The 13,034-nt window shown below is 37.2% G+C and overlaps 1 protein-coding gene across 1 annotated transcript; it reads left to right on the top strand.

Moving 5' to 3' along the window:
- The first annotated feature begins 8,813 nt into the window (after positions 1-8,813).
- On the top strand, positions 8,814-12,201 carry LOC116110806. Its single transcript, XM_031397016.1, has 5 exons — positions 8,814-9,526; positions 9,737-9,795; positions 9,894-10,022; positions 11,066-11,201; positions 11,588-12,201. The coding sequence occupies exons 1-5, from the start codon at positions 8,828-8,830 to the stop codon at positions 11,921-11,923; spliced, it is 1,359 nt and encodes a 452-aa protein (XP_031252876.1). The 5' UTR covers positions 8,814-8,827; the 3' UTR covers positions 11,924-12,201.
- Positions 12,202-13,034: the final 833 nt, after the last annotated feature.

Here is a 13,034-nt window from a genome sequence, read left to right as displayed (position 1 = left end):
AAAATGAATGAGCTCCAATGGTTGTAATTCATGCTGATTCTTTCTTACTAGAAAAGGCAATCTACTCTGTTTCCCAAGAGTGCAAGCCTCACACGATTGTTCAGGATGATGTATTGCATGGTGAAATGGTCGGATCTCACATTGGAAGGGAAAAATGTAGGCATGTGGGTTATAAAGGCTTGGGCACCCTCCCTTGGTAAGCCGGTTTTCCAAGAAAAATTTTACCCAAGCATGAAAGACCCATGGCCCAGCCCAATTGTTAAGTTATTGAGGTGGGTTCTTATCAATTGGTATTAGAGCATGATTCTGCACCTACGTGATAGTGCACGCATGGCAAGCTGACCTTAGGCCTAGGCTGCTACCCTGAGAAAGGGCATGGAGGCTCGAGGGAAAAGGGATATGCATAGTCACCCAAGAGGTAAAGAGGCCGACGAGGGTAAAGAGACCGACGTTGACATCAGTTGTGGAAGCATGGTGGAATGTTAGGATCCCACATTGGAAGAGAAAATGGTGGGCATGTAAGTTATAAAGGTTTTGGCACCCTCCCTTGGCAAACCGATTTTCCAAGGAGAGTCTCATGAAAGACCCATGACTAGCCCATTTGTTTGAGTTGTTGAGATGGGTTCCTATCAATTGTATACTAGGCAATCCTTTCACCATATTGCCTTGAGCAAGTAGCTTCAAACTGTGAAAATTTAGATGACCAAAACGAAGATGCCACAACCAAAACTCATCTTTTATGTCAACATTGAGACAAGTATAAACATCACTGGCAATATCAACTCGAAACATACGATTCTTTGTTAAAGGAGCCTTAAAAATGAGTGTACCTTTTGTTTCAACAATGAAGAGTTGATTATTACTCAAACACATATCATACCCCTTTTCAAGCAGTTGACCTATACTTAGTAGATTTCTTTTCATATCTGGCACATAGAACACTGTCAGAAATGTATTTATGATCTCCGGTCTTTAACTTGATGAGGATTCTTCCTTTTCCCATTTGGTATGGTGCTATCATCTACAAACTTAACCTTGGAGTGGAATGATTCATCCAAATCAACAAAGAGCTCCTTTTTACCACACATGTGATTCGTACACCCGTGTCAAGAAACCATGTGTGGTAGTTTGATGATTCAATGGTTTCAGTAACTATTAGAAATGCATGGTTTCCATCATCTTTAGCTTCTTGTGCACAATTTGCCTTTTGATTATTCTCCTTAGATCTGCATTCACTAGCATAATGACCACGTTCATGACATGAGTAGCATTCAACATTAGATTTGTCATACCTTCCTCTACCGCGACCACGACCTTGACCTCTATTATTTGAATTTTGTTGATGATTAGAATCTTATCTCTTTTAATCATTCTGCTAGTTGCCTCTACCTCCATGATTGTTATTGTAACCACCACTACCTCTATTGTTGGAGTGGTAACCACCACATCCACGTCCTCTACAGAGAGACCTACTATTACTCTGGTTTGTATTGGCATATTGCTCGTCTTTGATAGAGATTTGGCTTTAGAATGCTTGCTCTATTGGCTTTAGAATGCTTGCTCTATTGGCTTCTTAATATTCTTCTCATTCATATGTTGTTTGTGGGCTTGCAACGTGCCGAATAACTCATCAACAGTCATTACAGATAAATCATGCACTTCTTCAATTGCCACCATAATATGATCAAACTGGGTCATAACTGTTCGCAAAATCTTCTCCACATTGGTCTGATCGTTGAACTCCCCTCCATACATTTTCATTTGATTTGTCAAAGCAAGAATTCGACTTATGTATTCAGTGATAAATTCAAACAATTCCATTTGTAAAAGTTCATATTGATGTCTTAAAGTTTGAAGTCTCGCCTTTTTAACTTTTTATGCCCCCTTGAATGACATCATTAAGCTATCCCAAGCTTGCTTTGATGGTTTGGCTCTTGCAATCTTCTCAAAAGTGTCATCATTCACCCCTTAATGAATAAAAAACAATGCCTTCCTATCCTTCTTCTTGTTCTCTCGATAGGTGCATTGTTATATTTCGGTTGTATTCTCACCGAGATCTGAGACTCCAATCTCCACAATGCCTAACAACTCGTGATAGTCAAAAAGCACACTCATTTGAGCACTCCATCTATTATAATTTTTGTGCAAGGCAAGTATTGAAAGTTGGACTGAGCTGTTCATAGCTTCTGCCTTTAATACCACTGAAGAAAGATGAAGACATAGAAATAGGAAAAAGGTTTAAACTTTTAGAGGAGAATTAATTATTGATAAGACCACACACAGTCACACATAAAGTGACATTATTTATAATAGTGTGAAGACACTTGGACTTCTATTTTCAAGGCACTACTAACCAAACACCTAAAACTTGGACTTACATGACACCAATTTCATCATTCACGTGTCACTAAAATAGCAACAGTAGAATAATCATGACTCCACTAAAATAATCCACTAAAACATGACTCCAATAAATTGGATTGACTCATTCAAAATAGTGAGGAAGAATGTTATAGAATCGGGATTAATGCCAACAAGGTTGAGGATGGGTTAATATGAAAACAGAAGCTGAGGTGGTGACCAAAAAAGGTAGCTTGTGGTAATGGTGGAGAATTGGAGATGGTGACTATGAGAATACGAAGTCCAGTGTAGAGGAAGAGGCCAATACTATTACTGGTAGAGCACTAGATAAATTAGAAATAATGATTAATAGTTATTAAATTAATTGTGATCGATATACATGCATTTTTTTTGTGGCACCACATCAATGATAATACCATGGTATCATAAACTTTTTCATAGAAGTTAAATCATAAAATTGTTAATCCAAATTTTTTTATTTCCCTTCTTTTAGAAAGTAATAAATTAGGCAAAATTTGGAGGTATTATACATTATTAATCAACTTTCCCCACCATATACCTTTAGAAACAATTTATTCGCTTAAATACCAAACTACTCTCATAACTTATCTCTCAACAAATAAAAAAATAAAAAAATAAAAAAAAACCACATTTTTACTTGGTGTGATTTTTCTTAGGTTAGCTTGATTTTTCTCTGGGTTAGCATGATTTTTCCTTGAGTTAGCACAACTTTTCATTCAATTAGTGTGACTTTTTTAGTTAGTGTGAAAGATCATGCTAAGTGTCGCAAAAGCAAATCTAACCCAAATCAATCAAACAAACCCTCAAAATTTCTAAATGGAATCAATTATAACAACACCCACAACAACAACATCATAAAAACAACTTTCACAACAATAGACACATTAGTGAATTAAACAAAGTTATAAAACTTTTAAACCTTAATCTTAAACCCTAACATTTATCCTAAATCATAACAATTTATACTAACAAGTTCGATTCCTTCCCCACAACAAAGAATTGGCCGAAAATCGTAATATAACAAGAAATCTCATCACATTATACTAATTAATCTCGTGTTAGATAGTGATTAATGGATTGGATTTTTGAAAAGAAAAAAAAAAACTCTACAAGTCTCTTTTTTTTGAAATGGAAGAAAATGGAAGAAAAAAAAGTTTGCCTATATATGAGGCCATTGTTGCGATTTCTCACACCAACAAGAAGTATGTGAGACTTCGAGGGAGTTCGCGCAAGGATCTAATATATACTGAGAAATATGATGTTGAACCAATGAGCAATAATAATGATAATGCAAGTAAATAAATAAAGAGAGTAAAAGGAATTTTTAAAGTGGTTCGAATACAAGGTGCAAATTCTACGTCCATTGTTGTGTTATTGATATGTTTACAAAAGTTATTTACTCTCAAGTGAGGCAATTGCTCTTAGCTATTGAGAAAATGAGATTTTGGATCCCTTTTTTTAGGGGAGAGACCCCTATTTATACTATTACATAGATAACCTGGCTCATGAAGTAACTCTTTCATGGCATGACATGTGGCTTGTCAAACGGCCTTTACTGAGCCTTAATGTTGAAGTAGCCCTCTTATGAGATGACACGTAACCTAGATGATGGCTCAACCCTAAACCTTACTGTTGAAGCAACCTATGGTAGCCTTACAAATGAAGTAATCCTTTCATAATGTGACATGCGGCTTGGACAGTTGCATAGTCATAGGACACGTGGCAAGAACTCATGCTTCAGTTGCATAGTCATGGGACATGTGACGTAGATTCATGCTTCTCAAATTTACAACATAACATTTGCTCCCTAGTTTTTGGAGTTCAAAGTCAAGCTTCAAAAAAATTTCTTTGTTCTGTATGTTCATTGCGGAACAAACTATGACTGCGAGCTGTCATCCTCCTTTGTCATTAGCTGAAACTGCCATCCTATGTTTGCAGGTTACATGCTGCTATCTGGCCATGGAAGCTTTTTTTTAACTCAAGCTAGGGGCGTCATCTTATGCTTATTTGCTGCCATTTCTTTGTTTTTCTTTCATGTGCTCATGATGTATGCTTGTGTTACTTTGCTTTGAGTTGTGTGAACTTGTCCTGGATTGTAGAATCTGAGTTGTCGCAAACTAAAAAAGCTCAAGTTGTAGAACATCGCCTCAAATTGAAAAATTCGAGTTACCTCAAACTTAAGAGCTCGAGTTACGTGGCGTCATCTCGAATTAAAGAATTTGAGTTCCCTCAAACTAAAAAGCTTGAGTTATGCAACACCGCCTCAAATTGAAGAACTCGAGTTATCTCAAACTCATAGTAGCTCAAGTTGCATGGTATCGTCTCGAATTGAAGAATTCGAGTTCCTTCAAACTGAAAAGCTTGAGTTATGCAACACCACCTCAAATTGAAGAACTTGAGTTATCTCGAACTTTTAATAGCTCGAGTTGCATGGCTTCATCTCAAATTGAAGAATTCACATTTCTTCAAACTGAAAAGCTTGAGTTGCGCAACACCACCTCGAATTGAAAAATTTGAGTTACCCTAAACTTTTAATAGGTTGAGTTGCATGGCACTTCCTCAAGTTGAAGAATTCAAGTTATTGTAAAGACAAGTTTTAGCAAGGTCACCTTTCTCTGACTAAAAAGCCTAAGTTTTACGATGTCGCATCCACATCATATTTTCATTGACAAGTTTTAGTGAGATTGTTTTTCTCTGACTAAAAAGCCTGAGTTTACGAGGTCACATCCAAGTCATTTTTTCATTGACGAGTTTTAGCGAGGTCATTTTTCTCTGCCCGAAGAGCTTGAGTTTTACGAGATCGCGTCCTCGTCGTGTTTTCATTAACGAGTTTTAGCGAGGTCATTTTTCTCTGGCAGAAAAGCTTGAGTTTTATGAAATTGTCATGAGCCCGTGATTTGGACGCTTTTATGGAGATGCAACTCCAACTTCACATGTGTTGTACTAGCTCGTTATCCTTGAGAGTGAGAAATGGATTTCTTCAACTTTAGATGAGTTTGCTTAATAGTATCCCTTTTGGAGGGAAAAATTTACAATACAAATTAACCTGCTCAAGCTTACCAAGTTCGGATTATAAGATGTGCTCATGAACTGAAGAGTTCGAGGGATGCAGCTTTGTCTCAAACTAAAGAGTTCGAGACATACGACGCTGTGTAGCGACTTTGTCTCGAACTGAATAGTACGAGATGTGCAACGGTGATTTATGAAGTTGTTAAAGGTTGGACTTGTTTTTGTAGATGCAAATTTGACCATCGGGGTCGTTAGCTCGAGGTCCCTTACTGAGGTCGTCAGCTCAGGGTCATCAGCTCGAGGTCACTTATTGAGGTCGTCAGCTCAGGGTCGTCAGCTCGAGGTCACTTACTGAGGTCGTCAGCTCAGGGTCATCAGGTTGATTGGTTGAGGTCGCTAGCTCAAAGTCATTAGGTCGAGGTTGCTAGCTCGAAGTTGTCAACTCGAGGTCGCTAGCTCAAGGACATCAGCTCAAGGTCGCTAGCTCGAGGTTGTTAGCTCAAGGTCACTAACTCAAGGTCATTAGCTGGAGGTAGCAGAAAATTGAACAAGATCTGTCGTAATATTTGAAGAGCTTTGTGAGGGCCCTCCTTCTAGCATCAAAATGTTGTTACGATTTCTCACATAAACAAGAAGTACCCGAGACTTCAAGGGAGTTCGCACAAGGGTCTATTAGGGACCTAGAAATATGTTACTGAACCAATGAGCAATAATAACAATAATGCGAATAAATAAATAAAGGGAGTAGACCAAAGGAATTTTTAAAGTGGTTCAGAAGCAAGGTGCAAATCTTATGTCTACTGTTATGTTTTTGATATATTTACAAAAGCTATTTGCTCTCAAGTGAGGCAGTTGGCCTTAGCTATTGAGGAAATTAGTTTCTAGATCCCTTCTTTGAGGTGAGAGACCCCTATTTATATTATTACATAGACGAACTTGCTCATGAAATAACCTTTTCATGGCATGACATGCGGCCTGTCAAACCGTCTTTCCAAGAGCCTTAATGACGAAGTAGCCCCTCATAGTTGACACGCGACCTGGATGATAGCTCAGCTTTAAACCTTACTGTTGAAGCAATCTATGGTAGTCTTACAAATGAAGTTATCCTTTTACAGTGAGACATGCAGCTTGGACAGTTGCATAGTCATAGAACACATGGCGAAAACTCATGCTCCAATTACATAGTCATAGGACACGTAATTAGCCACATAACGGAGGGCAAATTCAGAAAAATAGCATTTGTTGGTTAGGGTATAGGGTTGAGAGAGTTGGTCAATTTTGTATCCTCAATATTTTGCTAAATTAATTGATTTCCCTTTTTTTTCTCTTTTCAGATATTAATTTGCCTTTGTTTTCCTATATTCCTGACCTGGGACACATCCGCTGATCTGATTAATTAGAACTATAAAGTTTGTGCTCCTATTGCACGTCAATAAAGATCCGATAGTAACCTTAACCGATGACTTAATGTATTTGCATGTTTGTTGATGCCCTCCTGCAATTTTGTATCTGCGACATAGAGACAACCAAAGCTGCATATATACAGTTGTCTCTTTAATTTGTTCCCAGAGAAAAGAAGATTCCATTCCCATCTTAAAAACTTTTTTTTCTTTTTTAATTTGTTCGATTTACACATAAATAAAACATCGCTTTAATATGCGGCATTTACTGTAAAAGAAGCCATCCCAAAAGAAGCTACTTTTCATGATACTTGGATTCTATGCCCATTAATAAAAATTAAAGGTGAATTTTTCTTTTTTTTTTTAGTTAATTGACAACTAGAAGCTCCCGTATACTGTGGGGAATAGCTGGTAATACAATATCTAATACTTTTAATACAATAATCAAATTAACTTTCCAAGGTGAGAAAGAGAAAACACGCAGAAATGTTATAAAATCTTATTCCCAGAACTTAATTAATAAAAAGCAATCGATATATATTGAATTGAACAAGAAGAGCAAGGCCATAGGGAATGGTCTTGGTATATCGTTTTCTATTTTCTCACGTCTACAGTAACATTTGGAACTAACACATTTTAAAAGCAATCTTTATTGTCATCTATAATTAATTTGATGAAATTTGAGGGAAACTCCATTTATCAATATCACTCAGAAACAGAAACCACTGAAATTAGCTTCTGTAAACTCATTTATAGTATCGAACATATTATATTGTATAACATTACCTGTAATTGAAACCGTCCTAATTATGCTGGCCTCCAAAAATAATGGTATTTCATTCATTATTAATGAATTGCTTATCACTTTCACGTGCCCACAACAAGAAGGGAAATGGCAGTTTAGAAGGTTCTCAAATCTCATGCAGTTTCCAGCATCATCCAGGCTGTCTGCTTCACTTTTGGACACCCCTGAGCTTTAGGGAATTATCATAGAGACCCATAAGTTTTTAATATTTTAATCACGTTACAAATATCATATATTAGCTTCTTTTAACCACTACTCGGTAGCTTGATGGTAAAAGAGCAAAAGAATATTTCATAAGCTCTTGAGTTCGACTCCCTGCAGGTACTAATAAAGGTGATCACTAAGGATCTTACTTGGTCGTCAACTTTAGGGTTCTAAGGGATTACTTGAGGTTCGCATAAGTTAGCCCAGACACCTTCGGTCACTAAAAAAAAAATTTATATATATATATTAGCTTCTTTTCTATTGTAGGAAAAAAAAAAGACAAAATAAGGGTATATTAATTATGGTATCAATATTTTGTATCCGAATTAAACTTTGCACAAAATATTTGTCAATTATAAGGGTGTAAATGTTTCATTCCAAACCTTGGAGGGATGTCCGTTTAAAAATATCCTTGTCTTAGTGTGCAATCTATTTGTTTTGTGTTTTTGGTCGAGTTGTCCATCACATGTTTAATTGTCCCTTTCTTTGAGCCCACTGCCCACATCATGCATTTTGATACTTATCAAATATCAACTAATGTTTTGCTGGATTACCAAAAAAAAAATTAAATAAAATAATTAAATAAAACTGTACTCGTTTATAGTATGTAGTAAAAATAAACAAAAATACTTTCAGAAAATAAAACTATATATTATATTTTCTAAATAAGCAAATTTTGAGTTAAAATCCATTTAAAAACATACCCTCAATTACTCACATGCATAACAGATTCATAACAATATATATATATAATTAATTAATTAATATTTATAATCATGAATAACGCAAAACTTAGACAACTCAGAAGTTGTATCACCATCAAAATTTTCACCAGTTTCCACTGTCGACAAATTGTCCGGAAATGGAAATCTGACAAAATCCCATTAAAACGAAAAAAAAAGAAGCAAAGATTCTCAGTTTCACAACCCACTCAAGCAATCAAAATCAAAAGCTCCATTACATGAGCAATTAGCTCAATCTTCCTCGTCTTCTTCACTCTTCTCCTCCTCCAATCACCGTACAACAAATGTCAGTTTTATGCGGAGCCGAATGCGTTTTCATCGTGGGTTTCGGCCGCTGGCTCTGGAAACGCTGCACCTACGTGGGTTCCGACGATAGCGCCTCCTGGTCCACCGCTACTCCCGACGAGTTCGAGACCGTGCCACGTGTCTGCCAACTCATCTTAGCCGTCTACGAGACCGACCTCCGCCACCCACAATTCCCTCCCCCCGGTGGCTACAAACTCAACCCGGACTGGGTCATCAAGCGCGTGACTTACGAGCACACCCTCGGCCGCGCGCCTCCTTACCTCATCTACGTCGATCACAACAACCGCGAAATAATCTTGGCCATTCGCGGCCTTAATTTGGTTAAAGAAAGTGATTACAAAACGCTGTTGGATAATAGATTGGGGAGACAGATGTTTGACGGAGGGTATGTGCATCACGGGCTGTTGAAGTCAGCGGAATGGTTGTTGAATCAAGAGAGTGAGACTTTGAAAAGGCTGTGGATCGAGAATGGGAGTGAGTATGATTTGATTTTTGCTGGGCATTCCTTGGGTTCGGGTGTGGCGGCGTTGGCTACTATTGTGGTGGTCAACCATAGAGATAAGCTGGGTGGGATTCCGAGGAGTAAGATTAAGTGTTACGCGGTGGCGCCGGCAAGGTGTATGTCCCTGAATTTGGCTGTTAAGTATGCTGATGTTATCAATTCTATTATTTTGCAGGTATGGAGTTTGATCATTGTTTGATTTTGCTTATTGATGGAATTTAGTTTGTTTTAAGGTTCATAAAATTTAGTTGTGGATAACTTGGGATTAAAGAAAAAGTAAAAAAACGTTTTTCATACTATTTATGATTTTAGTGGTGATTGCTTAAGGTGGTCTTTATATGATTGATGGGAACACCTTTAACATGATGTTATCAAATTTTGACAGGATGATTTCTTGCCAAGAACAGCTACTCCTTTGGAAGATATTTTTAAGTCAATATTCTGGTCAGTATTCTTGTTATATCTTTTTTTCTTGTTCCTTTTATTTCATTTTGTGGATTATTATTATGATTTCTTAAACCGGGGCTTGATGCTTTGGCCAGTTTGCCTTGTTTATTATATTTGGTGTGCTTGAGGGACACCTTCATACCAGAGGGTAGAAAACTTAGAGATCCTAGAAGACTTTATGCGCCAGGTCGGATGTATCATATTGTAGAGAGAAAATTTTGCAGGTAACAGCACATTCAGATTATGAACTTGTATTGCCCATAATGCATTATCATCTTAACTATTGTTTAGAATTGCCAAATGTTCTACTGCTCTGTGAATAAATGCTATTTGTATTGCCCATAAATACTATTTGTGTGAAATAGCCTCACAAGCTGAGACTAATAATGTTGTTATAGTTTGAAAAATAGATTGGACCGATCATTGCATGCCGAATTTGCATCTCATGCATATGCCTTGCTTTATTTTACTTTTGCCCCCCATCACATGCATCGGTTTTTTCCCCATCATTATAAGTTTCTATGAATCTGTAACTCCACTATCCCTTTGTTACTATGACCACTATCCCTTTGTTACTATGACCATTTTTGTTTCATTCTAGGTTAAAGGAAATTGGACTTGCATCAATTGTGCTCCTAGGTAGGAGATTTACTCTATACAACATTACTCAAGAATTGTAATGCCATGACTTTCTCATGGTTTATTGATTTTGCAGTCATCTTGTCACTGATCATTGTTCAAAAGAATGTATTAAGATTAGTAATAGGTGCATGGGTCTGATCCTTTGAAATTAGAAATTAAGAACAATAGTGATTAATGTCCGCAAGAAAATCAATTTGGTACTTCAAAATTTTATTTCTGTTTGAAGCAGAAGGAAAGTAAATTAAACTAAAAAGCCGTTGCAATAGCCACCACATCTGTTTTCATCATATTGCTGACATTATTGGAAATACATGCCAACTTAAAAGATCAGCAACATTTGTGAAGCTCATATGGTTGTGATTGTCCTAAATAGTTCACGTTTAGTAACTTTTGTATTTTTTGTATCATGCAAGAAAGGACATTTGTGAAGATGGAAAACATTGTTTTATAACTTTTGCATCATGCAAAAAAAGCTTCCTATTATGGTTTCATGGGTTATATTTCATTTATTTTCTCCTTTGATTTATGTCAACTAATTGTTTCCTGAACCATTTCTCAATTTCCATCTGCAAGGACAATGTATGGTTGTGATTGTCCTAAATTAAGCTCCCTGTCATAAATGCAGATGTGGGAGGTTTCCTCCAGAAGTGAGAACAGCTATTCCTGTGGATGGGAGATTTGAACATATTGTTTTATCTTGTAATGCCACATCCGATCACGGGATTGTTTGGATAGAAAGGGAAGCAGAGAAAGCTTTACAAGTAAGCTTCCTTTTCCCCTTGGGTTAATATTTATGGGCTTTTTCTTCATTATCACTTATGGTCTATACAATCAGGTTACGTTTTCTGTGCATAACTAGATGTGTCCACATTCAATTTGTCAAAAGTATATACAACTTTTTCCGCTTAGTAGGATATTCAATTCTAAAGTTTCAAGACCCAGGAAGGGTTAGTTCAAACTTGAGGTCCTTTTAACTATGATAAGTGTGTTGATAGACACTCATATTCTGCATTGAGAATTCTATCCCTGTCTAACAGTGATTGCTTCTCTAGGAGAAAACTGATGTTAGAGCATAAGAAACTTATTTTGAGCAAATCTTTTTTCTGTTATCTAAATCACTGACAGTTAATAGTGTTACTAATTACAGAGAATGAGGGAAAGCAGCCCTGAAACCATCACAACTCCTCCAAAAGTACAGAAACTGGAAAGGCTGCAGAGCATTAAAAAAGAACACAAAGATGCATTGGAAAGAGCTGTTAGTTTGAATATACCCCATGCTGTAACCGATCCAGAGGAGCCTCAAAAAAATGAGGCAGAGTCTTCCCAAGGTGAGCACCAAGATGCCTCAAACACTAAATCAAAGTCCAGTAGTGGTAATTGGGATCACTTGGTTGAGAAGCTTTTCAAGAAGAGTGAAACAGGACAACTAATTTTAAACAAAGATTTGAATGCTTCTAAAGATGTGGATGCTTCTAAGGCGTAGTTAAGCTTTTTCTCTTCTTATTGTTCTCTGAATATATGGTTTAGGTTTGAGGGAATATTTGATCCTGGCTGCTGGCTTTTTGGCTTGTTAGAATTTCTGTACATTTTTTTTTCCATGTAAAAACAATTATTGGATGGTTTACGACCCCGGATTTGCCATTCAAAATCAAGGGGAGCATCCAATTACAGTATACAGAAAAGGTGTTAAGAGCTGAGTCGTCAGTCTTGGTCTAATTCATTCTCTCTAAACAGTGAATAAAACTGCTGCTTCTTTGCAAATTCCCATAAATTCCATTGGAAAAATTGGATGGTGTTGTTCACATTGATTTGATGTCAAAAAGGCAATTTAATTGAGTTATTCTCATTTCTTGGCAACCAAGAATGGAACATCGGCGTCCATTTCTAACTTTGTCACACTCAATGTTTTAAAACCCGGCCTGTTTAACCAAGACTCGGGACCTTCATCGGATCGAGTAACTTAATTAAACTGTTCATAGCAAACCCTAGAGAGGAGAACAACGATTGGCGAGTAGACGGTGATGGGGATGTAGGGGGTTTTGGAAAGAAAGGGTCAGTGAGTTGAAAGGTGGCGATGGAGGTGATTTTTTATGAGTGAAAAATTCGAAAATCATAAAAACGCATAGCAGCAACAGCAAGTTGTTGTCATCGATTAGCGAGGCGAACAGAGGTAGGGTGAGATAGGTTTTGGTTAGGAGGCTAAGGGGAGTGTTTTCATGGTATGAGGAGTGTTGTCAACGTTGGAAACATGCCAATTTTGCCTGGGTTGTCGATGTTGGCGAATTTTTTATTTTTTTTTTGGGGTGTGAAATTGGCTAACTTTGGCTAAATCTTGGACCAATTTGCTAGGGAATGGAGTGGGATTTGCAATTGGTGTGTCGCCGTCGCCAACCAGTCGACCGCCGATTGCATTTGGCCAGATGACAAGGGTGTGTTTTGGATTGCAAACCTATAAAGAGTGCTAAGACATTTTCAGGAGTGTTTTTGTTAGATATTAAACCTGTTGGATTGACGATTAAGCTGGCAGTCAACCCAGGACCCAATCACTTAACCGGGTCATTGACCGATTTAAATTTGAAAACATTAGTCCCACT

Source organism: Pistacia vera, unplaced genomic scaffold (genome assembly GCF_008641045.1).
Source record: "Pistacia vera cultivar Batoury unplaced genomic scaffold, PisVer_v2 Contig614, whole genome shotgun sequence".
Classification (NCBI taxonomy): domain Eukaryota; kingdom Viridiplantae; phylum Streptophyta; class Magnoliopsida; order Sapindales; family Anacardiaceae; genus Pistacia; species Pistacia vera.
Note: the sequence above shows the minus strand (reverse complement) of the source record. Positions and strands in the feature narration are given on the sequence as shown.

Excerpts from the sequence above, each read along its gene's own strand:
- LOC116110806 (XM_031397016.1), top strand. The coding sequence starts at position 8,828 with ATGTCAGTTTTATGCGGAGCCGAATGCGTTTTCATCGTGGGTTTCGGC. Across the intron at positions 9,527-9,736 it reads TCAATTCTATTATTTTGCAG|GATGATTTCTTGCCAAGAAC; the intron begins GTATGGAGTTTG and ends AAATTTTGACAG. Across the intron at positions 10,023-11,065 it reads GTAGAGAGAAAATTTTGCAG|ATGTGGGAGGTTTCCTCCAG; the intron begins GTAACAGCACAT and ends TCATAAATGCAG.